Source organism: Pseudophryne corroboree, chromosome 8, assembly GCF_028390025.1.
Source record: "Pseudophryne corroboree isolate aPseCor3 chromosome 8, aPseCor3.hap2, whole genome shotgun sequence".
Taxonomy (NCBI): Eukaryota; Metazoa; Chordata; class Amphibia; order Anura; family Myobatrachidae; genus Pseudophryne; species Pseudophryne corroboree.
The window spans coordinates 249190106-249218035 of NC_086451.1; the positions used below are offsets into that span (position 1 = coordinate 249190106).

General features: G+C 47.4%; 1 protein-coding gene across 1 annotated transcript in view; it reads left to right on the top strand.

Annotated features, from left to right (window-relative positions):
* Window positions 1-27930, top strand: part of MAGT1 (magnesium transporter 1) — a 112733-nt gene that overhangs the window by 26121 nt on the left and 58682 nt on the right. The window contains exons 2-6 of the mRNA XM_063937172.1: window positions 4245-4414; window positions 13714-13831; window positions 23200-23340; window positions 23475-23615; window positions 23778-23867. Coding sequence (XP_063793242.1) covers window positions 4245-4414; window positions 13714-13831; window positions 23200-23340; window positions 23475-23615; window positions 23778-23867 — 660 coding nt within the window. The remainder of the gene's footprint in view (window positions 1-4244; window positions 4415-13713; window positions 13832-23199; window positions 23341-23474; window positions 23616-23777; window positions 23868-27930) is intronic.

Below are 27930 nucleotides of genomic sequence, written 5' to 3' on the forward strand. Positions count from 1 at the left end.
TTTCAAGTCCGCCGCATGACGGTGGGGCTCCACAGGCGGAGCCAGGTACGGTGGGGGGCCGCCTCAAAAAATTTCAGCGATCAGTGGGCTCGCTCACAGGTGGATCCCTGGATCCTGCAAATAGTATCTCAAGGGTACAAACTGGAATTCGAGGCGTCTCCACCCCACCGGTTCCTAAAATCTGCCTTGCCGATTACTCCTTCAGACAGGGAGGCTGTGCTAGCGGCAATTCACAAGCTATATTCCCAGCAGGTGATAATCAAGGTGCCCCTACTTCAACAAGGACGGGGTTACTATTCCACACTGTTTGTGGTACCGAAACCGGACGGTTCGGTGAGACCCATTTTAAATTTGAAATCCTTGAACACATACATAAAAAAATCCAAGTTCAAGATGGAATCGCTCAGGGCGGTTATTGCAAGCCTGGACGAGGGGGATTACATGGTATCCCTGGACATCAAGGATGCTTACCTGCATGTCCCCATTTACTATCCTCACCAGGAGTACCTCAGATTTGTGGTACAGGATTGCCATTACCAATTCCAGACGCTGCCGTTTGGACTCTCCACGGCACCGAGGGTGTTTACCAAGGTAATGGCGGAAATGATGATACTCCTTCGAAGAAAGGGAGTTTTAATTATCCCGTACTTGGACGATCTCCTAATAAAGGCGAGGTCCAAGGAGCAGTTGTTGGTTGGAGTAGCACTATCTCAGGAGGTGCTACACCAGCACGGTTGGATTCTGAATATTCCAAAATCACAGCTGATTCCGACGACACGTCTACTGTTCCTGGGTATAATTCTGGATACAGTCCAGAAAAAAGTGTTTCTCCCGGAGGAGAAAGCCAAGGAGCTGTCATCTCTAGTCAGAGACCTCCTGAAACCAAAACAGGTATCGGTGCATCACTGCACGCGGGTCCTGGGAAAGATGGTGGCTTCTTACGAAGCAATTCCTTTCGGCAGGTTCCATGCCAGAATCTTTCAGTGGGACCTGTTGGACAAATGGTCCGGATCGCATCTTCAGATGCATCGCCTAATAACCGTGTCTCCAAGAACCAGGGTGTCTCTGCTGTGGTGGCTGCAGAGTGCTCATCTTCTAGAGGGCCGCAGATTCGGCATACAGGACTGGGTCCTGGTGACCACGGATGCCAGCCTTCGAGGCTGGGGGGCAGTCACACAGGGAAGAAACTTCCAAGGGCTGTGATCGAGTCAGGAGACTTCCCTACACATAAATATTCTGGAACTAAGGGCCATTTACAATGCCCTAAGTCAGGCAAAATCCCTGCTTCTACACCAGCCGGTACTGATCCAGTCAGACAACATCACGGCAGTCGCCCATGTAAATCGACAGGGCGGCACAAGAAGCAGGATAGCAATGGCAGAAGCCACAAGGATTCTCCGATGGGCGGAAAATCATGTACTAGCACTGTCAGCAGTGTTCATTCCGGGAGTGGACAACTGGGAAGCAGACTTTCTCAGCAGGCACGACCTCCACCCGGGAGAGTGGGGACTTCATCCAGAAGTCTTCACGCTGATTGTCAATCGATGGGAACGGCCACAGGTGGACATGATGGCGTCCCGCCTAAACAAAAAACTAGAGAGATATTGCGCCAGGTCAAGGGACCCTCAGGCGATAGCTGTGGACGCTCTAGTGACACCGTGGGTGTACCAGTCGGTTTATGTGTTCCCTCCTCTGCCTCTCATACCAAGGGTACTGAGAATAATAAGAAAACGAGGAGTAAGAACAATACTCGTGGTTCCGGATTGGCCAAGACTAGCGTGGTACCCGGAACTTCAAGAGATGATCTCAGAGGACCCATGGCCTCTGCCGCTCAGACAGGACCTGCTGCAGCAGGGGCCCTGTCTGTTCCAAGACTTACCGCGGCTGCGTTTGACGGCATGGCGGTTGAACACCGGATCCTGAAGGAAAAGGGCATTCCGGAGGAAGTCATTCCTACGCTGATTAAAGCCAGGAAAGATGTAACTGCAAAGCATTATCACCGCATATGGCGGAAGTATGTTGCTTGGTGTGAGGCCAAAAAGGCCCCCCAACAGAGGAATTTCAACTAGATCGATTTCTGCATTTCCTACAAGCAGGAGTGACTATGGGCCTGAAATTAGGCTCCATTAAGGTACAGATCTCGGCTCTGTCGATTTTCTTCCAGAAAGAACTAGCTTCACTACCTGAAGTTCAGACGTTTGTGAAAGGAGTGCTGCATATTCAGCCCCCGTTTGTGCCTCCAGTGGCACCTTGGGATCTCAACGTGGTGTTGAGTTTCTTAAAATCACATTGGTTTGAGCCACTTAAAACCGTGGATCTAAAATATCTCACGTGGAAAGTGGTCATGTTATTGGCCTTGGCTTCAGCCAGGCGTGTGTCAGAATTGGCGGCTTTGTCATGTAAAAACCCTTATCTGATTTTCCATATGGATAGGGCGGAATTGAGGACTCGTCCCCAGTTTCTCCCTAAGGTGGTATCAGCTTTTCACTTGAACCAACCTATTGTGGTGCCTGCGGCTACTAGGGACTTGGAGGATTCCAAGTTACTGGACGTAGTCAGGGCCTTGAAAATTTATGTTTCCAGGACGGCTAGAGTCAGGAAAACTGACTCGCTATTTATCCTGTATGCTCCCAACAAACTGGGTGCTCCTGCTTCTAAGCAGACTATTGCTCGCTGGATTTGTAGCACAATTCAGCTGGCGCATTCTGCGGCTGGACTGCCGCATCCTAAATCAGTAAAAGCCCATTCCACAAGGAAGGTGGGCTCATATTGGGCGGCTGCCCGAGGGGTCTCGGCTTTACAACTTTGCCGAGCTGCTACTTGGTCAGGGGCAAACACGTTTGCAAAATTCTACAAATTTGATACCTTGGCTGAGGAGGACCTTGAGTTCTCTCATTCGGTGCTGCAGAGTCATCCGCACTCTCCCGCCCCTTTTGGGAGCTTTGGTATAATCTCCATGGTCCTTACGGAGTTCCCAGCATCCACTAGGGCGTCAGAGAAAATAAGATTTTACTTACCGGTAAATCTATTTCTCGTAGTCCGTAGTGGATGCTGGGCGCCCATCCCAAGTGCGGATTGTCTGCAATACTTGTACATAGTTATTGTTAACTAAAGGGTTATTGTTGAGCCATCTGTTGAGAGGCTCAGTTGTTTTCATACTGTTAAACTGGGTATAGTATCACGAGTTATACGGTGTGATTGGTGTGGCTGGTATGAGTCTTACCCGGGATTCAAAATCCTTCCTTATTATGTCAGCTCGTCCGGGCACAGTGTCCTAACTGAGGCTTGGAGGAGGGTCATAGTGGGAGGAGCCAGTGCACACCAGGTGACCTAAAAGCTTTCTTTAGTTGTGCCCAGTCTCCTGCGGAGCCGCTATTCCCCATGGTCCTTACGGAGTTCCCAGCATCCACTACGGACTACGAGAAATAGATTTACCGGTAAGTAAAATCTTATTTTTTCTGCACCCCAGTTCCTATGTTTTCGTGCATAGTTGAGTCGCTCCGCCTTGTTTCCACGTCGAAGGTATGGCTTTTTGGCCGCAATTCTTCCATGAAGACTGTTTCTGGCCAGACTTCTCTGAACCGTAGAGGGGTGTATATTGGTCCCACTGGTTTCTGCCAGTTCTGAGCTGATGGCACTGCTGGACATGTACCGATTTCGAAGGGAAGTACGCATGATGTGTCTTTCATCTGATGCACAAGTTTCCTTGGCCAACCACTGCGTCTACGGTCCTCAATGCTGCCCGTTTATTTGTGCTTCTTCAAAAGAGCTTGAACAGCACATCTTGAAAACCCAGTCTGCTTTGAAATCTATGCCTGGGAGTCTTGCTGATGGAGTATAACTACCTTGTGTCTTGTTGCTGTGCTTGGTGTATGATCTGTGACATGAAACAGTCTTCCACAACCTCACCTTTTATAGCAGAGTTTGACTGAAAATTGTACCTTAGTGCTGTGAGGCAGTAATGCTAGCCACTACACCAACTGTTCTTGCAAAGAGCACGCAGACACTGTGGGCTTAAATACACACTGTCTGCTTGTTTTTGCCCTTTTAATCATAAATGGGTTCCTGTTGCGCTTGGGGTAACTTGTTTATTGGTAATTAGTACCTGTTGCATTCTTATGGCAGTTGGAAGTAGACTTAGAACAAATGGCTTATACAGAATCATGTTGTCTATTTTGTATTGTGGAGGAATGCATGCTGGCGATCTATTGTTGTAAATTTCTGCTTTTGGTGTCTAATTTTAGATGGTTTTATCGGAAAAGGTAAGTCAGCTCATGGATTGGGCCAGTAAGAGACCTGTCATTCGCATGAATGGAGACAAATTCCGGCGACTTATCAAGGCTCCACCAAGGAATTATTCAGTGATTGTCATGTTCACCGCTCTCCAGTCGCACAGGCAGTGTGCTGTGTGCAAGTAAGCTATGAAAAAATATTTGTATTTATTTACATTACCTGTCCTTTACAATAGGCTCTGTGAATGGAATAACAAACTAACATCTATTTGCAAATGTAAATATTATAATAAACAGTCATTTTTTAGCTTTATAATAGGGAAAATCACACTACCATAATACGGTTTCCGGTCTCTGTCGACCACACTTAGGGCAATATGCATTAGGTCGACCACTATTGGTCGACATAGCTACTAGGTCGCCATAACAAAAGGTCAACATGAGTTTTTCACAATTTTTTTTTTTTTTTTTTTTCTTTTCATTTTTTGAACTTTTTCATACTTTACGATCCACATGGACTACAACTGGAAACTGTAACCTGCCCGAAGCATGGCGACTGGATACGGTGCACTAATTGGGGTTCCCGGTCATTCTACGAAGAAAACGACGCCAAAAAAAAACGTGCACTGCAGGAGAGGCACATAACATAACGTGCAGAGAGAGTTAGATTTGGGTGGTATGTGTTTAATCTGAAATCTAAATTGCAGTGTAAAAATAAACCAGTCAGTATTTCTCTGACGTCCTAGTGGATGCTGGGACCTCCGTAAGGTCCATGGGGAATAGACGGGCTCCGCAGGAGACTGGGCACTCTAAGAAAGAATTAGGACTACTGGTGTGCACTGGCTCCTCCCTCTATGCCCCTCCTCCAGACCCCAGTTAGAATCTGTGCCCGGCTCGAGCTGGTTGCACACTAGGGGCTCTCCTGAGCTTCTAGAAAAGAAAGTATTTATTGGGTTTTTTATTTTCAGTGAGATCTGCTGGCAACAGACTTACTGCTACGAGGGACTTAGGGGAGAGAAGCGAACCTACCTGCTTGGGCTTCTAGGCTACTGGACACCATTAGCTCCAGAGGGATCGAACACAGGCCCAGCCTCGGTCGTCCGGTCCCGGAGCCGCGCCGCCGTCCCCCTTGCAGAGCCAGAAGACGGAAGATTCCGAGGAGAAAATCGGCGGCTGAAGACTCCGGTCTTCATTAAGGTAGCGCACAGCACTGCAGCTGTGCGCCATTGCTCCCCATGCACACCACATACTCCGGTCACTGATGGGTGCAGGGCGCTGGGGGGGGGGCGCCCTGGGCTGCAATTAGATTACCTTAAAAATGGCAAAAAAAACACTTAATATAGTCTAATAAACTATATATGTGTAAAAATCCCCTGCCATAATATTAATATAAAGAGCGGGAGAAGTCCGCCGAAAAAGGGGCGGGGTTATCTCCCTCAGCACACTGGCGCCATTTCCTCTTCACAGCTCCGCTGGAAGGACGCTCCCCAGGCTCTCCCCTGCAGTTTCCAGGCTCAATAGGGTAAAAAAGAGAGGGGGGGCACTAAATTTAGGCGCAATACTGTGTATTATAGCTGCTATAGGGAAAATCACTTTGTGTAGTGTAAATCCCTGTTTATATAGCGCTGTGGTGTGTGCTGGCATACTCTCTCTCTGTCTCCCCAAAGGACTTTGTGGGGTCCTGTCCTCAGTCAGAGCATTCCCTGTGTGTGTGGCGGTGTGTCGGTACGGCTGTGTCGACATGTTTGATGAGGAGGCTAATGTGGAGGCGGAGCAGGTGCCGATAAATGTGATGTCACCCCCTGCGGGGTCGACACCAGAGTGGATGGATATGTGGAAGGTATTAACCGACAGTGTCAACTCCTTACATAAAAGGTTTGATGACATAACAGCTGTGGGACAGCCGGCTTCTCAGCCAGTGCCTGCCCAGGCGTCTCAAAGGCCATCAGGGGCTCAAACGCCCGCTACCTCAGATGGCAGACACAGATGTCGACACGGAGTCTGACTCCAGTGTCGACGACGACGACGAGACTAATGTACATTCCACTAAGGCTATCCGTTGCATGATTACGGCAATGAAAAATGTGTTGCACATTTCTGACATTAACCCAGGTACCACTAAAAAGGGTATTATGTTTGGGGAGAAAAAGCAACCAGTGGTTTTTCCCCCTTCAGATGAGTTAAATGAAGTGTGTGAAGAAGCGTGGGCATCCCCTGATAAAAAATTAGTGATTTCTAAAAAGTTACTAATGGCGTACCCTTTTCTCGCCAGAGGACAGGGTACGTTGGGAGACATCCCCGAGGGTGAATAAAGCGCTCACACGCTTGTCAAAAAAGGTGGCACTACCGTCTCAGGATACGGCCGCCTTAAAGGAGCCTGCGGATAGAAAGCAGGAGGCTATCCTGAAGTCTGTATATACACACTTAGGTACTATACTGAGACCTGCTATTGCTTCAGCATGGATGTGCAGTGCTGCAGCAGCGTGGTCTGATTCCCTGTCTGATAATATGGATTCCCTTGACAGGGACACTATATTGCTAACCATAGAGCATATTAAAGACGTAGTCTTATACATGAGAGATGCACAGAGGGATATTTGCCGGCTGGCATCTAGAATAAATGCAATGTCCATTTCTGCCAGGAGAGTATTATGGACTCGGCAGTGGACAGGTGATGCGGATTCTAAAAGGCACATGGAGGTTTTGCCTTACAAGGGTGAGGAATTGTTTGGGGATGGTCTCTCGGACCTTGTTTCCACAGCGACAGCTGGGAAGTCGACATTTTTACCCCAGGTTCCCTCACAGCCAAAGAAAGCACCGTATTATCAGGTACAGTCCTTTCGGCCCCAGAAAGGCAAGCGGGTTAAAGGCGCGTCCTTTCTGCCCAGAGGCAGGGGTAGAGGGAAAAAGCTGCACCATACAGCCAGTTCCCAAGAACAGAAATCCTCCCCTGCTTCCACTAAATCCACCGCATGACGCTAGGGCTCCACTGGTGGAGCCAGGTGCGGTGGGGGCCCGTCTCCGGAACTTCAGCGACCGGTGGGTTCGCGCACAGGTGGATCCCTGGGTTCTACAAGTGGTATCTCAGGGATACAAGCTGGAATTCGAGACGTCTCCCCCTCGCCGTTTCCTCAAATCAGCATTGCCAGCTACTCCCCCGGACAGGGAGGTAGTGCTGGCGGCAATTCACAAGCTGTTCCTCCAGCAGGTGGTGATAAAAGTTCCCCTCCTTCAACAGGGACGGGGTTACTATTCCACAATGTTTGTGGTACCGAAACCAGACGGTTCGGTGAGACCCATTCTAAATTTAAAATCCTTAAACACTTATATAAGAAGGTTCAAGTTCAAAATGGAATCGCTCAGGGCGGTTATTGCAAGCCTGGAAGAAGGGGATTACATGGTATCACTGGACATCAAGGATGTGTACCTGCATGTCCCCATTTACCCACCTCACCAGGTGTACCTCCGTTTTGTGGTACAAGACTGCCATTACCAATTCCAGACGTTGCCGTTTGGTCTGTCCACGGCACCAAGGGTATTTACCAAGGTAATGGCCGAAATGATGATACTCCTTCGAAAGAAGGGAGTTATAATTATCCCATACTTGGACGATCTCCTTATAAAGGCGAGGTCCAGGGAACAGTTGTTGGTCGGAGTAGCACTATCTCAGGAAGTGCTTCAACAGCACGGCTGGATTCTGAATATTCCAAAGTCGCAGCTGGTTCCTACGACGCGTCTGCTGTTCCTGGGTATGATTCTGGACACAGAACAGAAGAAGGTGTTTCTCCCGGAGGAGAAGGCCAAGGAGTTGTCATCTCTGGTCAGAGACCTCCTGAAACCAAAACAGGTGTCTGTGCATCACTGCACGCGAGTCCTGGGAAAGATGGTAGCTTCTTACGAGGCAATTCCATTCGGCAGGTTCCATGCAAGGATCTTTCAGTGGGATCTGTTAGACAAGTGGTCCGGATCGCATCTTCAGATGCATCGGCTGATCACCCTGTCCCCGAGGGCCAGGGTGTCTCTGCTGTGGTGGCTGCAGAGTGCTCATCTTCTAGAGGGCCGCAGATTCGGCATACAGGACTGGGTCCTGGTGACCACGGATGCAAGCCTCCGAGGTTGGGGGGCAGTCACTCAGGGAAGAAACTTCCAAGGACAATGGTCGAGTCAGGAGGCTTCCCTACACATAAATATTCTGGAACTAAGGGTCATTTACAATGCCCTAAGTCAGGCAAGACCCCTGCTTCAAAACCAGCCGGTGCTGATTCAGTCAGACAACATCACGGCGGTCGCCCATGTTAAACCGACAGGGCGGCACAAGAAGCAGGATGGCGATGGCAGAAGCCGCAAGGATTCTCCGATGGGCGGAAAATCACGTGATAGCACTGTCAGCAGTGTTCATTCCGGGAGTGGACAACTGGGAAGCAGACTTCCTCAGCAGGCACGACCTCCACCCGGGAGAGTGGGGACTTCATCCAGAAGTCTTCCAACTGATTGTAAACCGTTGGGAAAGGCCACAGGTGGACATGATGGCGTCCCGCCTAAACAAAAAGCTAAAAAGATATTGCGCCAGGTCAAGGGACCCTCAGGCGATAGCTGTGGACGCTCTAGTGACACCGTGGGTGTACCAGTCGGTTTATGTGTTCCCTCCTCTTCCTCTCATACCAAAGGTGCTGAGGATAATAAAAGAGAGGAGTAAGAACTATACTCATCGTTCCGGATTGGCCAAGAAGGACTTGGTACCCGGAACTGCAAGAAATGATCTCAGAGGACCCTTGGCCTCTGCCTCTCAGACAGGACCTGCTACAGCAGGGGCCCTGTCTGTTCCAAGACTTACCGCGGCTGCGTTTGACGGCATGGCGGTTGAAGGCCGAATCCTGATGGAAAAGGGCATTCCGGTTGAAGTCTTTCCTACGCTGATAAAAGCTAGGAAAGATGTGACAGCAAAGCATTATCACCGCATATGGCGAAAATATGTTGCTTGGTGTGAGGCTATGAAGGCCCAAACAGAAGAATTTCAGCTGGGTCGATTTCTGCACTTCCTACAGTCAGGAGTGACTATGGGCCTAAAAAATTGGGTTCCATTAAGGCCCAGATTTCGGCCCTGTCTATTTTCTTTCAAAAAGAACTGGCTTCACTGCCTGAAGTTCAGACGTTTGTTAAGGGAGTGCTGCATATTCAGCCCCCTTTTGTGCCCCCAGTGGCACCTTGGGATCTCAACGTTGTGTTGGATTTCCTAAAATCACATTGGTTTGAGCCACTTCAGACCGTGGAATTAAAATATCTCACGTGGAAAGTGGTCATGCTTTTGGCCTTGGCTTCGGCTAGGCGGGTGTCAGAATTGGCGGCTTTGTCCTGTAAAAGCCCCTATCTGATCTTCCATATGGACAGAGCAGAATTGAGGACGCGTCCCCAATTCCTCCCTAAGGTGGTATCAGCGTGTCATTTGAACCAACCTATTGTGGTGCCTGCGGCTACTCGGGACTTGGAGGCCTCCAAGTTGCTGGACGTAGTCCGGGCCCTGAAAAATCTATGTTTCCAGGACGGCTAGAGTCAGAAAAACTGACTCGCTGTTTATCCTGCATGCACCCAACAAGCTGGGTGCTCCTGCTTCTAAGCAGACTATTGCTCGCTGGATCTGCTCCACGATTCAACTTGCACATTCTGCGGCTGGACTGCCGCATCCTAAATCAGTAAAGGCCCATTCCACGAGGAAGGTGGGCTTTTCTTGGGCGGCTGCCCGAGGGGTCTCTGCTTTACAACTTTGCCGAGCTGCTACCTGGTCGGGATCAAACACGTTTGCAAAATTCTACAAGTTTGATACCCTGGCTGAGGAGGACCTTGAGTTTGCTCATTCGGTGCTGCAGAGTCATCCGCACTCTCCCGCCCGTTTGGGAGCTTTGGTATAATCCCCATGGTCCTTACGGAGTTCCCAGCATCCACTAGGACGTCAGAGAAAATAAGAATTTACTCACCGGTAATTCTATTTCTCGTAGTCCGTAGTGGATGCTGGGCGCCCATCCCAAGTGCGGATTGTCTGCAATACTTTTATATAGTTATTGCCTAACTAAAGGGTTATTGTTATGAGCCATCTGTTCGTGAGGCTCAGTTATTATTCATACTGTTAACTGGGTATAGTATCACGAGTTGTACGGTGTGATTGGTGTAGCTGGTATGAGTCTTACCCGGGATTCCAAATCCTTTCCTTATTGTGTCAGCTCTTCCGGGCACAGTTTCCCTAACTGAGGTCTGGAGGAGGGGCATAGAGGGAGGAGCCAGTGCACACCAGTAGTCCTAATTCTTTCTTAGAGTGCCCAGTCTCCTGCGGAGTTCGTCTATTCCCCATGGTCCTTACGGAGTTCCCAGCATCCACTACGGACTAGGAGAAATAGAATTACCGGTGAATTCTTATTTTACCCTGCACAGAAACAATATAACCCACCCAAAACGCTCTCTGCACATGTTATATCTGTCCCCCCTGCAATGCACGTTGGTTTGCCCATTAGAGAACAATTTTGCTGCTGCGATAAAGTCTGAATTAGACCCATAGTCTGGTAAAATCGGTGTGGTCAAGTCAGACAATCTTCTGGCAGGATTGACCTATGTGCATCCAGCTATAGAAGTAGTTTGATGTTTGGTTATTGTTTTTCTGTATTCAATAAGTCTGAGAGCAAATCACATTTTGCCTTGCACCCAAGAGAGGAGCCTGGGAGAACTTATGACGCTTTGGCTACTGTAATTCACAGATATGTGCATTGCTCGGCAGCATATAGGGGGTAATTCAGAGTTGATCGCAGCAGCAAATTTGTTAGCAGTTGGGCAAAACCATGTGCACTGCAGGTGTGGCAGATATAACATTTGCAGAGAGAGTTAAATTTGGGTGGGTTATTTTGTTTCTGTGCAGGGTAAATACTGGCTGCTTTATTTTTACACTGCAATTTAGATTTCAATTTGAACACACCGCACCCAAATCTAAAGGGCCCTACACATTGGCCGATCCGCCGCCGAGCTGCCCGACGGTGGATACGGGCGCCAAGCGACTCGGCGGCGGCGGGGCAGTGACGGGGGGGGTGAAGTTTCTTCACTCCCTCCGTCACCCGGCTGCATTGAAGTGCAGGCAAATATGGACGAGATCGTCCATGTTGGCCTGCATGTACAGCCGACGGGGGACCAGCGATGAACGAGCGCGGGGCCGCGCATCGTTCATCGCTGGAGCCTCCACACTCAAAGATATGAATGGTATCTTGTTCATTTATGAACGAGATCGTTCATATCTTTGATTGATGTCGGCCAGTGTGTAGGGCCTATTGCTCTCCCTGAATTAGGCACTTAGTGCTGAATTTAATTAGCTCTCCTAGTGTCACCTGATGTATTGCACATCTCCAACCTCTCCAGTTTCCATGTATCCACCTTCCACTATGGACCAGATTAAATATTTAGTGAGAACTGTATACAGCATTCTCATGATAACGTGTAAGTGCTGTTCTCTAGCTAATCGGAATCACACATGACCGTTCCTTATTTGTTTTGCTTGCAGCATTTGCTTTCTCAAATTTCTTGACAGGCATATCTGGCTTGGTACATCATGAATAGAACATAGTTTGTAATAGGAAAGCCAATCCCACCTCATTTTTTCAATCCTAGAATTCGTGATTGAAAAAACCCTTCAATACCGGTATTCCTGGGTTTGAGTTGATCAATGAAAATATTATTCTGTCGCGTCGCCCCCCACAGGAATAAAATAATTTACACCACCCCCAGCCCCGCCCCAGCAGAGTGTGGTGCAAGAGAAGTAGGCCCAGGCACTATCTCGCTCTCACTGGGTGGTGGTGGCACTGGCAGGCAGGAGCAACAGTTACCACACCACTACCAGTGCACTCCCGTCTCATCCTCCCAACTCCCAGCAGTGAGGAGACCTTGAGCTCCTTTCTGGCTGCAGGACAGGCACAGCTAAATGTGACACTGAGACACAGTATGTCAGTGACCAGTCCACCACGTGGCCCCTCGGCACTGGCAGTCCTCCTCTCTGATGTCACACTGCGCACAGCGTCTGAGCAGAGTGCTGCATTGCTTAGCACTGGTCGGCAAAAAAAAAACAAAATACACTTGTCCTACTTTATCCTGCAAATCCTGGGATTGGACACTTCAATCCCGGGATTCAAATCCCAGCAATTTTGGATCAAAATCCAGAGATCCTGCTGATTCCGGGATTGGCCTCCCTGGTTGGTATACAAGGGATGGCTATGTAAACCAATGTTTCTTTCCCCATGAAAAGCCTGAACTACCCTACTAATAGATTTACAGGGTACAATAACAAGAGTCTTATATGCTTTTTTTTAAGTAGATCAATTTAAGAAAATGCAGAATAAAGATTTTTTTTCCATTTTTAGATCTATATATTTTATGCGTCTCAAAGACACTTAATTCTCAAGTTTGTTTGCAAACATTTCGGTAGTTTTAAATGTTAGATTGCGTTTATCACTTTGATGACGCTTCACCCCCCCTCCCCCTTAGTACAGTGTCCCCCCAGATAATTTTGCCAGCCAGGTGGCATTAAAAAGTACCTGGGTGGGGGCAGTGTAATACTTTGCAATAATAAAAAAAAATGTTGATTTATAATTTTTAAAGACTACTGCAGATGTTACACGCTTGTTGGATGTACACGGATATAATAGTGTTTCGCAGTGCACACTGAAACACATGCCTGTATTCTGTCTACCCTCACTGCAATGTTTCCACCATCCAATCTACACCCTGCCTCTTAACGACTTAACCGATGATTTTTCCCTTCAAAACCGTTCATATAGTTGTTTGTGGGTTTTTTTGTAATTATAGTTTAAAAAGTGTTTTAATTTTTATTTTATTTTATATTTTAATATTAAATTATGCATATATGCAGAACAGATCTCCTCGTCATAAACTGGGGGACACAGTGGGCCGGTGCGGTCACATGTGATCTGACCATGCCAGTTAAGTGGTTAAAGATGGAGGAGGGATCTCTCTAACTGCATGTCACAGTAACCTCAGCAAAGCGAGACTCTGATCTCTGATGGGAGGGAGATCTGGGATCGTGCCTGTCACAATGTCAGTGAAGTGTGACTCGGAGACACAATCACAGAGCTATCTTCCATTCAAAGATCCCTCCTCCGTCTTTAAGAGGCAGATCCCAATCTGACATCTTCCCCAGTGCAAGTACTTGGCAGAGCGTACCGACACAGAGCTCAGCCAATAGCGCTCCATTACTAGGCAGGCTATGGGCTGCTATTGACTGAGCTCTGTATCGATCATATGACCATAATGCTGGTTATGCTCTGCAGAGGGCTTGCTCTGAGGAAGCATTCTAATGTTGCTTACAGTGTATAGTGCTGTGTAGCATGTGAAAAAGCCTGGCAGCACGGTATTATGCACCATACAAATCATTATACAATGTTCTACAGAACTTTTTGTCCTTTCTGTTGATGCAGTCTTCTTTTTATATAAATAGGCAAGCTGATGAAGAATTCCAGATCCTGGCAAATTCCTGGCGTTACTCAAGTGCATTTACAAATAGGATTTTTTTTGCTTTGGTTGATTTTGACGAAGGGTCGGATGTCTTTCAAATGGTAAAATGTTTACTCTCTCCTACTTTCATATTGTATGCTGCTCAATCTTACTAGTATGTTGTCTGTTACTAAAATCTAAGCGTACTACCTGCTATACAGATGTGTCTTCATACACTATTGCTGCAGTTGTGCTAAACCTCCTTTTATTGTCGTACCAAGTCCCATGCGTCTTTTTCGCATGAATGTACATCTGATTCACAATATGATGCGACAAAACAGCGTCATGAAACTGCACTGATTAACTGGATAAGTGATTGTGAGTACTGTGTATATCTATGTGCGTCTGAAGCTGTATATGAAACACTGATGCAGTGCCTGTGGCTTTTTTTATCGCGGCAAATTCCATTGTGCTTCATACTCTTTTTGTTGCACTGCAATTAACACGCACATTCATGCAAAAAGATGCTGCGCCACTCTGCACTGCTCATTCATGCAAAAAGATGCTGCGCCACTCGGCACTGCTCATTCATACGAGGCGTCTTATGGCGTATTGAGTCTAGGTGTATGAGGACACCTGTATGTTAAACTGCAGTAAATGTTTGAAATGAAAAAATATTGTTTTGTTTGCTAAAGTTTCTTATGACCAAGAATTGTAACTACTTTTACGTAACTTATCAACTGTAATTTTCTGTATTTTAGCAAACTGAAAAATGTGTAATAATAAATAATTTGATTCTATTTATTTATTTTTCCTCTGATCCCTCCTAAAGGGGCCTACACACATAGCGACCCGCCGCCGAGCTGCCCGATGGCCGACCCGGCGGTGGGGGGGATGTGATGGCGGGAGTGAAGTTTCTTCACTCCCCCCCACCCCAGTCACCCGGCTCCATAGCACTGCATGCTAATATGGACGAGATTGCCCATATTGGCCTGCATGTATGAACGAGCGTGGGGCCGCGCATCGTTCATCGCTGGTCCCTACACACTGAAAGATATGAATGGTATCTCGTTCATTAATGAGAGAGATCGTTCATATCTTTCACTGGTATCAACCAAGTGTGTAGGACCCATTAGTCTCCATTTCTCACAACTCAGGGGGTGATTCAGATCTAATCGCTGCTGTGCGTTTTCGCACAGCGGGCGATCAGGTGCTAACTGCGCATGCACCGCAGTGCGCACGCGTGTCAGACAACAGGCATCACCGGTCAGCCACTGTATGGTACGAAAAATCTGATTGCACCAGCGTTCACAAGGTGCTTGACTGGAGGAAGCCGCTTTTGGGTGGCAACTAACAGTTTATTGGGAGTGTCCGTAAAAATGCAGGCGTGCCCAAGCAGTTTCAGGGAGGGTGTCTGATGTCCAATCCGGCCCCGATCAGCCTGTTGTGATCACTCTGTAGAAGTAAGTCCTGGGCTGCGCAGAGACTGCACAAAGTTGATTTTTAGCAGTTAGGCGTACACATAGGATCGCACACTTGAACAGCGAATTTACACTTCCCCCTGGAGGCGGCGACTATCTGAACGCAGGACAGCAAAGTTAGCAGCCCAGCGATCAGGTCTGAATCGCCCGTTTAGTCCGTAGTGCTATAATCTTTATTCAGATTGCCCCTGGAGACTACATTTAAATTGGAGGTTTCACACTGCATAGATCAGGCATTCCCAACCGCGGTGCTCAAGGCACACCAACAGTGCAGGTTTTAGTGATATCCAGGCTTCAGCAAAGATGGTTAAATCAAAATAACTGAGGTACTAATTAAGTCACCTGTGTTCAAGCCTGGATATCACTAAAACCAGGACTGTTAGTGTGCCTTGAGGACCGAGGTTGGGAAACACTGGCATAGATGCTATCATAATCTTGTGCCTACAGACCTGTTTCCAGTTTTTCCCCAAACACGGCCTTCAAGGCACCCCATCATCCATGTTTTAGGAATATCCCTGCTTGTGTGCAGATTGTTTAATCAAACTGAGGTCCTAATTAAGGGTGGTTTTCAGTATGCCGACTGACGGGATCCCGGCGCACAGTATACTGGCGCCGGAATCCCGACAGCCGGCATACCGACACTTTTTTTTTTTCCCCCGTGGGGGTCCACGACCACCCTGGAGGGAGACTAAAATAGCGTAGCGCGCCACCGTGCCCGTAGCGTGGCGAGCGCAGCGAGCCCGCAAGGGCCTCATTTGCGCTCGCCACACTGTCGGTAAGCGGGCGGTCGGGCTCCCGGCGCCGGTATGCTGGTCGTCGGGAGCCTGACCTCCGGCATACCATACTGAACCCCTAATTAAGGCACCTATGCCTAAGCATGGATATCCTGAAAACCTGGACTGTTGGGTTGCCTTGAGGATAGCTTTGGAAGCCACTGTTAGATTATTCTGATGCTTAGATCTGCCCTTCTTATGAGAAATGGGAAGTATGTGGGTAGATAAAGTTATAGAAATCTTTGCAACTTTTGAACATATGTTTTAATGAATGTACTGTGTAGTCTACAGTGCCTGCAACATATGGTCAAAGCTTCATGCTTATTTATTTACTCCTTTTTAAAATCAAGAACAACTTGCCTTAAATAATTGTTAGGTTAAAAGCTGATTATTAATTTTTTGTTTTTATAATTTCTTTTTCTATACAGGTTTTTTTTTTGCATGAAAAAGTGGTCTTCACGTTTCCTCTACCAGCCATATTCTAATGAAACGCATTGTAAGACAGTGCTTTTACCTGCAGTCATGAATGGAATTTGGTCACCGTACCTGCTTACTTTTTTTTATTTTTTATTAAAGCAGGCACAGTGATCAAATGTTCTTCCTGTACATGTGCTGCTTTAAATATCTTCTCTTCCTCTTGCATATATTAGTACACTTGAACCATGGTGTTCCTACCCATCTATATACTTTAGTTTGAAGTCAAACTTTTTTTTTTTTTTTGTATTTTTCTTCCTTTTGAATTCTGATAAGAGAAGGTCACTTCTCTGTATTGTGCTGACTATAGTTGACCCCATTGTTAGAATGTTTCACTTCCACCTAATTACAAGGCACTTATTATACAGTGTGGCTCCACTACCAGCAGTGTCTGAACACTGGCCTTGCTTATTTACAAAGTTCTCCAGAAGCTGGACTATGGCTGTGTACCATAGCTTAGTAGTAATCCTTTGGTAATTGTTGCAGTGATAAGTATATCCTATAGCATAAACCATGGGAAATCATTTGGGTAGACTAAGGTGGGTTTGACAACTATTTCATTGCAGAAACTGCTTTTTAGCAAGTTTTGTGATCCGTGCTGGATAGGGTCCATAGTCAGAGATTCTGTGGACCTCAGACATTAATGTTGATAGAAATGGTTATTTATGTTACTGTTGCTGATGTTTTATATTATGTGAATTTTATATGGCTTATTTCTTTTCCTTTGCTCCTGTTTAGTTATAGACAAGTAACCCTTCCACTTCTATTCTTGATTTGTAGCTTGCTATACTTTTTTTGAACTTAATCAGAATGTTGAGATCAAAATATCTAACTAAAATTACGATCATCAGTAAATGTTTATTTCTCTGACGTCCTAAGTGGATGCTGGGGACTCCGTCAGGACCATGGGGAATAGCGGCTCCGCAGGAGACAGGGCACAAAATTAAAAGTTTGACCACTAGGTGGTGTGCACTGGCTCCTCCCCCTATGACCCTCCTCCAAGCCTCAGTTAGGTTTTTGTGCCCGGCCGAGAAGGGTGCAATCTAGGTGGCTCTCCTAAAGAGCTGCTTAGAATAAAAGTTTGTTAGGTTTTTTATTTTCAGTGAGTCCTGCTGGCAACAGGCTCACTGCAACGCGGGACTAAGGGGAGAAGAAGCGAACTCACCTGCGTGCAGGATGGATTGGCTTCTTAGGCTACTGGACACTAGCTCCAGAGGGACGATCACAGGTACAGCCTGGATGGGTCACCGGAGCCGCGCCGCCGGCCCCCTTACAGATGCTGAAGAGAGAAGAGGTCCAGAAATCGGCGGCTGAAGACGTCCCAGTCTTCTTAAGGTAGCGCACAGCACTGCAGCTGTGCGCCATTGCTCTCAGCACACTTCACACCGCGGTCACTGAGGGGGCAGGGCGCTGGGGGGGGGGCGCCCTGGGCAGCAATGTAATTACCTTTACTGGCTAAAAATACATCACATATAGCCCCTGGGCTATATGGATGTATTTAACCCCTGCCAGGATTACAGAAAAAAACGGGAGAAGAGCCCGCCGTGAAGGGGGCGGGGCCTATCTCCTCAGCACACAGCGCCATTTTTCCCACACAGATCCGCTGGTGGGAAGGCTCCCAGGCTCTCCCCTGCACTGCACTACAGAAACAGGGTTAAAACAGAGAGGGGGGGCATATTTTGGCGATATTAATATATATTAAGCTGCTATAAGGGAAAACACTTACTATAAGGTTGTCCCTGTATAATTATAGCGCCTTGGTGTGTGCTGGCAAACTCTCCCTCTGTCTCCCCAAAGGGCTAGTGGGGTCCTGTCCTCTATCAGAGCATTCCCTGTGTGTGTGCTGTGTGTCGGTACGTGTGTCGACAGGTATGAGGACGATGTTAGTGGAGGCGGAGCAATTGCCTGTAATGGGATGTCACCCCCTAGGGAGTCGACACCTGGAATGGATGGCTTTATTTATGGAATTACGTGATAGTGTCAACACGCTACAAGGTCGGTTGACGATATGAGACGGCCGGCAAACCAATTAGTACCTGTCCAGGCGTCTCAAACACCGTCAGGGGCTTTAAAACGCCCATTACCTCAGTCGGTCGACATAGACACAGACACGGACACTGACTCCAGTGTCGACGGTGAAGAAACAAACGTATTTTCCAGTAGGGCCACACGTTACATAATTACGGCAATGAAGGAGGCGTTACATATTTCTGATAATACCCATTTTTGTGGTACTTGTAGTATGTGGGGTGTGAAAAAAACTACCTGTAGTTTTTCCTGAATCAGATAAATTGATTGAAGTGTGTGATGAAGCGTGGGTTACCCCCGATAGGAAGTTGCTAATTTCAAAGAAGTTATTGGCATTATACCCTTTCCCGCCAGAGGTTAGGGCGCGCTGGGAAACACCCCCTAGGGTAGTTAAGGCGCTCACACGCTTATCAAAACAAGTGGCGTTACCGTCTCCTGATACGGCCGCCCTCAAAGATCCAGCTGATAGGAGGCTGGAAAATACTCTAAAAAGTATATACACACATACTGATGTTATACTGCGACCAGCAATCGCCCCAGCATGGATGTGCAGTGCTGGGGGGGTTTGGTCGGAATCTCTGACTGGAAATATTGATACCCTGAATAGCGACAATATTTTATTGACTATAGAGCATTTAAAGGATGCATTTTCTTTATATGCGAGATGCACAGAGGGATATTGGCACTCTGGCATCAAGGGTAAGTGCGCTGTCCATTTCTGCCAGAAGAAGTTTATGGACGCGACAGTGGTCAGGTGATGCGGATTCCAAGCGGCATATGGAAGTTTGCCGTATAAAGGGGAGGAATTATTTGGGGTCGGTCTATCGGACTTGGTGGCCACGGCAACAGCCGGAAAATCCACCTTTTTTACCTCAGGTCACCTCCCAACAGAAAAAGACACCGTCTTTTCAGCCTCAGTCCTTTCGTTCTCATAAGAACAAGCGGGCAAAAGGCCATTCATATCTGCCCGAGGCAAAGGAAAGGGTAAGAGACTGCAGCAAGCAGCTCCTTCCCAGGAGCAGAAGCCTTCCCCCACTTCTGGAAAGTCCTCAGCATGTCGCTGGGGCCCTACAAGCGGACTCAGGTCCGGTGGGGGGGTCGTCTCAAGAATTTCAGCGCGCAGTGGGCTCACTCGCAAGTCGACCCCTGGATCCTGCAGGTAGTATCACAGGGGTACAGATTGGAATTCGAGACGTCTCTTCCTCGCAGATTCCTGAAGTCTGCTTTACCAACATCTCCCTCCGACAGGGAGACGGTGTTGGAAGCTATTCACAAGCTGTAATAGTCAAGGTACCCCTACTACAACAAGGAAAGGGGTATTATTCCACGCTGTTTGTGGTACCGAAGCCGGACGGCTCGGTGAGACCTATTCTAAGTCTGAAATCTTTTGAACACTTACATACAAAGGTTCAAGTTCAAGATGAAATCACTCAGAGCAGTGATAGCGAATCTGGAAGAATGGGACTTTATGGTGTCCTGGGACATCAAGGATGCTTACCTCCATGTCCCAATTTGCCCTTCACACCAAGGGTACCTCAGGTTCGTGGTACAAAACTGTCACTATCCGTTTCAGACGTTGCCGTTTGGATTGTCCACGGCACCCCGGGTCTTTACCAAGGTAAAGGCTGAAATGATGATTCTACTTCAAAGAAAAGGCGTATTAATTATCCCTTACTTGAACGTTCTCCTGATAAGGGCAAGATCCAGAGAACAGTTAGAGGTCGCAGTAGCACTATACCAAGTAGTGCTACAACAGCACGGGTGGATTCTAAATATTCCAAAATCCCAGCTGATCCCGACAACACGTCTGCTGTTCCTAGGGATGATTCTGGACGCAGTTCAGAAAAAGGTTTTTCTCCCGGAGGAGAAAGCCAGGGAGTTATCCGAGCTAGTCAGGAACCTCCTAAAACCAAGAAAAGTGTCAGTACATCAATGCACAAGAGTCCTGGGTAAATGATGGCTTCTTACGAAGCGATTCCATTCGGCAGATTCCACGCAAGAACCTTTCAGTGGGATCTGCTGGACAAATGGTCCGGATCGCATCTTCAGATGCATCAGCGGATAGCCCCGTCTCTAAGGACAAGGGGGTCTCTTCTGTGGTGGTTGCAGAGTGCTCACCTTTTTGGAGGGCCGCAGATTCGGCATTCAGGACTGGGTCCTGGTGACCACGAATGCCAGCCTGAGAGGCTGGGGAGCAGTCACACAGGGAAGAAATTTCCAGGGAGTGTGGTCAAGCCTGGAGACTTCACTTCACATAAATATACTGGCGCTAAGGGCAATTTACAATGCTCTAAGCCTGGCAAGACCTCTGCTTTAGGGTCAGCCGGTGTTGATCCAGTAGGACAACACCACGGCAGTCGCCCACGTAAACAGACAGGGCGACACAAGAAGCAGGAGGGCAATGGCAGAAGCTGCAAGGATTTTTCGCTGAGCAGAAAATCATGTGATAGCACTGTCAGCAGTGTTCATTCCGGGAGTGGACAACTGGGAAGCAGACTTCCTCAGCAGACACGATCACCACCCGGGAGAGTGGGGACTTCACCCAGAAGTCTTCCACATGATTGTGAACCGTTGGGAAAAACCAAAGGTGGACATGATGGCGTCCCGCTTCAACAAAAACTGGACAGGTATTGCGCCGGGTCAAGAGACCCTCAGGCAATAGCTGGGGACGCATTGGTAACACCATGGGTGTACCAGTAAATGTATGTGTTCCCCCCTCTGCCTCTCATACCCAAGGTACTGAGAATTATAAGGCGAAGGGGAGTAAGAACGATACTCGTGGCTCCGGATTGGCCAAGAAGGACTTGGTACCCGGAACTTCAAGAGATGCGCACGGAGGATCCGTGCACTCTACCTCTAGACTTACCGCGGCTGCGTTTGACGGCATGGCGGTTGAACGCCGGATCCTGAAGGAGAGGGCTCCGACGGAGGAATTTCAACTGGGTCGATTCCTACATTTCCTGCAAACAGGATTGTCTATGGGCCTCAAATTGGGGTCCATTAAGGTTCAAATTTCGGCCCTGTCGATTTTCTTCCAGAAAGAATTGGCTTCAGTTCCTGAAGTCCAAGCTTTTGTCAAAGGAGTACTACATATACAGCCCGGTTGTGCCTCCAGTGGCACCGTGGGATCTCAATGTAGTTTTGGGATTTCTCAAATCCCATTGGTTTGAGCCACTCAAATCGGTGGATTTGAAATATCTTACATGGAAAGTGACCATGCTACTGGCCCTGGCTTCGGCCAGGAGAGTGTAAGAATTGGCGGCTTTATCGTACAAAAGCCCATATCTGATTTTCCATTGGGACAGGGCAGAACTGCGGACGCGTCCTCAGTTTCTCCCTAAGGTGGTATCAGCGTTTCACCTGAACCAACCTATTGTGGTGCACACACACACACACACACACACACACACACACACACACACACACACACACACACGGAGTCAGAAAGGCTGACTCGCTGTTTATACTGTATGCACCCAACAAGCTGGGTGTTCCTGCGTCTAAGCAGACGATTGCTCGTTGGATTTGTAGCACAATTCAACTTGCGCATTCTGTGGCAGGCCTGCCACAGCCAAAATCTGTAAATACCCACTCCACAAGGAAGGTGGGCTCACCTTGGGTGGCTGCCCGAGCGGTCTCTGCATTACAACGCTGCCGAGCAGCTAAGTGGTCAGGGGAGAACACGTTTGTAAAATTCTACAAATTTGATACACTGGCTAAGGAGGACCTGGAGTTCTCTCATTCGGTGCTGCAGAGTCATCCGCACTCTCCCGCCCGTTTGGGAGCTTTGGTATAATCCCCATGGTCCTGACGGAGTCCCCAGCATCCACTTAGGACGTCAGAGAAAATAAGAATTTACTTACCGATAATTCTATTTCTCGTAGTCCGTAGTGGATGCTGGGCGCCCATCCCAAGTGCGGATTGTCTGCAATATTTGTACATAGTTATTGTTACAAAAATCGGGTTATTGTTGGAAGCCATCTTTTCAGAGGCTCCTCTGTTATCATGCTGTTAACTGGGTTCAGATCTCAAGTTGTACAGTGTGATTGGTGTGGCTGGTATGAGTCTTACCCGGGATTCAAAATCCTTCCTTATTGTGTACGCTCGTCCGGGCACAGTATCCTAACTGAGGCTTGGAGGAGGGTCATAGGGGGAGGAGCCAGTGCACACCACCTAGTGGTCAAACTTTTAATTTTGTGCCCTGTCTCCTGCGGAGCCGCTATTCCCCATGGTCCTGACGGAGTCCCCAGCATCCACTACGGACTACGAGAAATAGAATTATCGGTAAGTAAATTCTTATTTTTATGTACTTTGCAATACATTTATCTAAATTCATGTTAATTAATAATTTTCCCACAAACCACCTCCTTTCTTACCAGGTATCAAAATGGTAGGTGCTTTCCCTGTCTGTATGGATCCCTGCTCTCATATTCCAGCTTTTAAACGGTTGACTTTGTGGCACTTTTTACGACGAGAATTTATTATGTCACCAAATTTTATTTAAAAGTTTTTTGTTTTTCAATTTAAATTGCTGCTATTATGGGGATATATTACTGCTGTTTTCCTCTACATATGGAGATGGGCAAACGTTCTACAGATTTATTGTACAATTATGAATTTATGCTTATTGTTCATAGCAAGTACTTTGTGTGTCTGAAGCCAGTGCATAAAGACTAGGCTTTCTTTAATTTAATCTTTTATGCATAATGCTCTTACCATTTCCTGTTGTTCTAGCTAAATATGAACTCTGCTCCGACCTTCATTAATTTCCCCCCAAAAGGAAAACCCAAGAGAGGAGACACTTATGAGCTACAGGTGCGAGGTTTTGCTGCAGAACAACTAGCTCGCTGGATTGCGGACAGGACTGATGTCAATGTAAGGATTTTTCTGCAGCCATCGAATTGGTGAAGGACTTGTTGTGTTTCCACCACCTTCGTCTAAATGTAAGAAATATTTAACAATAAATATAAATCAAGAGTATTTAACACTTTCAATTTAATGTCTTTCAGATAAGAATTATACGGCCTCCAAACTATGCTGGTCCTTTAATGCTGGGTTTGCTCTTGGCTGTGATTGGTGGCTTAGTGTATTTAAGGAGAAGCAACCTGGATTTCTTGTGCAACAAGACTGGATGGGCATTAGCCGCCTTGGTAAACAATTGCCCTCTTGCCCATCAGAAATGTGATGCCATTTAGGAGCTTATCCTTTACTTTTTATTCCACACATCATGTTAAAATGACTTTCACAGCATTGTACTTCGGAACCATAATACTAAGAACAACTTGTAACATTTTTGTTGTGTTTTTTCACAGTGCTTTGTATTAGCGATGACTTCTGGCCAGATGTGGAACCACATCAGAGGACCACCATATGCGCACAAGAACCCACACACTGGTCAAGTGGTAAATAAATGTTCCCTCTCTCTGCTAAAAAAAATTACTAAAACATTACCTTTTAAACACTTCTCTCACCTCTATAATCTTTCTAGAAGATTTACAAAAGGGATTTGAAATTAGTGAAATACAACAAGATATTGCAGTTCTTGTATGTATCCAGAAATATGCATTGCATTGTTACCATGGATACTTACAGTACAGTTGTATACGCTGTTGCTTACACAGCTCTTGAGAAATACCAAGCTCAGTCAGGGGATCTTCCGTCCTCAAGCACCCCCAATAGGTCATATTCTGTGAATTTCTTTAATCTTGCATGGGTGAGTTAATGTATTTCTCATACGTCCTAGAGGATGCTGGGGTCACATTCAGAACCATGGGGTATAGACGGGATCCGCAGGAGACATGGGCACTTTAAGACTTTCAAAGGGTGTGAACTGGCTCCTCCCTCTATGCCCCTCCTCCAGACTCCAGTTTTAGAATTGTGCCCAGTGAGACTGGATGCACTCCAGGGGAGCTCTACTGAGTTTCTCTGAAAATACTTTTTTGTTAGGTTTTTTATGTTCAGGGAGGCTGCTGGCAACAACCTCCCTGCTTCGTGGGACTAAGGGGAGAGAAGTTATGACCCACTTCTAGTGAGTTCAAGGGCTCTGCTTCTGGCTACAGGACACCATTAGCTCCTGAGGGTTTGAACGCTGGGTACGCCCAGATGCTCGCTCCCACAGCCTGCGGTCACCCCCTTACAGAGCCAGAAGACAGATGAGTAGCAGAAGAAAAGAAGACTTCAGTGACGGCATTATGAGGTACCGCGCGGTGGGCGAGAACGCTACGTGCCATGCTCCCATTTCACAGGCACTGCAGGGCGTGGGGGGGGGGCCTGGGCAGCATGTATAATTCCTCTTTTTTTGGCTGGCAGAAGGGGACATTAGTGCCTAGGCACTGTCCTATCCGCGCCAGAGACATTAATTATTTATTTAAGAGCAGGAAGAAGCGTGCCATTCCGGGGGGGGGGGGGTTCGACTTCTTCCTCACTCGGCCAGCACAGCTCAGGGTCTTTTTCTCCTACATGCTGCGGAGACGCTGGTCCTCCCTCACTGTTGACACAAGTCTCAGGGTGCTACAAAAGGGGTGGCACAGTGTAATTTGGGCAGTGTATTTCAGATAAAGCGCTACAAGTCTGTTATCATGAGTCTATTCACAGGCTTTGTATGATTGCGCTGAGTTGTGAGCTGGCAAAAATCCACTGTGTCCATCTGACAGTCTTACTGTGGGTCTGTCTCATATAAGCCAGTGTGTTTGTTGGTGTTTGATACACGTAGGTCAACATGTCTGAGGCTGAGTGCTCTTCCCAGGCGGAAGCTATATTATTGACACAGACGTATGAGAGGGTGACCGTGTCGGCACCGCCGACTCCTGACTGGGTGAATGTCTTGAATGCCAATAGGAAGCATATCAGTAAGAGATTAGAAATGTTACATACTGATTCCGACACGGACACAAATTCCAGTGTCGACTATAGTGATTCCAGTTTAGATCCAAGAGAGCATTCAGTACATGAATAACATAAAATTTTATTTTGCCCAATTGCTACTCCCTGATACCAACACGGATACTGATTCCTGTGTCAACCAGATTGTTTCCTGATTAGATTCAATATTGTGCAGTACAATTAAGGCCGTATTAACGTCACAGAGAACCCTGCGGTTCCTGACGGAGGGTCTATATATGTATGTGGATTAATATGTTTATATGTATATTGTGTGTATATGCATGTATAGATATATACGGATAGCTAATCTCATGTACTGAGCGCTCTGTTTGAGAGAGAATCCTGGTGGCTTCCGATGGTTATTCGTTCCTGCCGCGGACAGAATAAAGTGTGAGTCACTCCCTGCTCTGCATGGGACCATGTCACAAATCCAGTGGATCGTATACAGGAAGCTACGCTATATCCTAGCTATGTCCATGGGTACCTTACTTAGACCTGCCATGGCAGGCGCATGGGTGAGTAGTAGTATTCGAAAATGATAGGATACCTTTGTCGTCCGATATAGATACCCTGGAGGGAGATGAGATACTCCTTGCGTTGGGTCATATCAAGGACGCTGCAGCATGCTTAAGTGAGACTGCAGGCAAAATTGGACTCTTGGATTCACAGGCCATTTCTATAGCGGTCTCGGCTGGGCGGTCGTTGTGCATTCACCAGTGGAATGTTGATGCTGACTCCAAGAAGAAATGGAGCCTCTTCCCTAGGAAGGAGAAGCCTTGTTTGCTGATGGCCTAGTTGATTTGATCTCAGCAACGGCCGCAGGTAAGTCAACCTTCTGGCCCTATGGTCAATCACAACGAATGAAGACGCATCATTATCGGATGCCGTCATCTCGACCCAATAGATGCACAGTAAGTTAGATTCCTTTTTCTTTGCAGGTTTAGGAAAGGGAAGAGGTCCGTAGTCTTACAGTTCACGGGTGCAGAAATCATCCTCTGCGTCTGCCAAATCCACCGCATGTCGCTGTGGCGCTCTTGCGGGAGGCCGCACCGGTGGGGGCGCGTCTTAAACAAAAAAACACAACTCTTCAGTCAGTTCTGGTTTCATTCGGGAAAACTGGCAGTTTTCGAGACGTTTCCCCTCAACGATTTTGCAAATCGGCCTTACCAGTTCTAAGACGAACAGGGAGGTAGTATGCAACGCAATACAAAGATTGTGTCTGAATCATGTCATTTTCCTGGTTGCCCCGTCGCAACAGGGTGAAGCCGTTTACTCAAGCCTTTTTCGTGGTCCTGAGACCGGACAGAGGTCAATCCTAAACGGAAATACCTCGATTTCTACCAAAAGTGACTCGAATTAAAGATGGAATCTCTCAGGACAGTGATTTCCAGTCTGGTGGAAAGAGGTTTCATTGTTTCGGTAGACATAATGGATGCCTACTTAGATTTCCATTTTCCTCTGCGTCACTGAGGTTTGCAATTCAGAATTGTCCTTACCAGTTTCAGACGTTGACGTTTGGTCTATCCACGGCTCCGAGTTTTTTCACCGACATAATGGCGGAAATGATGGTTCTCCTTCAAAAGCATGGAGTCACGATTATACCGTACTTGGACGATCTCCTGATACAGGCGAGATCCAGGGACCAGTTGGTGCAAAACATTGCACTATCCCTGACAGTTCTTCAACAACATTGTTGGCTCCTAAACTTGCCAAAAGCAGAGTTAATTCCAACAACGCGGCTGTCGTTTTTTGGGAAGGATACTGTACACCGAACTACAGAGTTTTTTTCTTCCAGGGAAAGGCTCTGGAACGTCAGAGCCTGGTCAAACATGTTCTGAAACCAGCAAAAGTGTCAATCGATCAATGCATTCGGTTGCTGGGGAAGATGGTTGCGGTCTATGAGGTCAGTCAGTTGGCAGATTTCATCCCAGAGTGTTCCAGTGGGACCTGTTGGACAAGTGCTCCAGATCCCACCTACACATGCACCGAAGGATTATCCTGTCTTCTGAGACCAGAATCTCTAACTCTTGTGGTGGCTACACAGCTCAGGGGTGCAGGTTCGGGATCCAGGACTGCATCTTGGTAGCCACGGATGCAAGCCTCCGAGGCTGAGGTAAAGTTACACGGAGAAAACTCTTCCAAGGAAGATGATCAAGTCAAGAATCTTGTCTCCACATAAAAATTCTGGAGTTAAGGGCCATTTACAACGGCCTTCTGCAAGCGGAACATCTTCGCGATCTGCCCGTATTGATCCAGTCGGATGATGTAACAACAGTAGCGTACATAAACCGCCAAGGCGGAACAAAAAGCAGAGCGGCGATGGCAGAAGCCACAAAGGTCCTCCGCGGGGCAGAAAGACATACAAACGCCCGGTCAGCAATCTTCATTCCAGGGACTTCTTCAGCAAACACGATCTCCATCCGGGAGAGTGGTGCCTCCACCAAGAGGTCTTCGCTGAGGTGACAAGTCGTTGGGGAGTTTCCTCAAGTAAAGATGATGGCATCTTGTCTCATCAAGAAGCTTCAGAGATATTGTTCCAGGTCGAGAGGACCTCAAGCAATAGCAGTGGATGCACTGGTGACA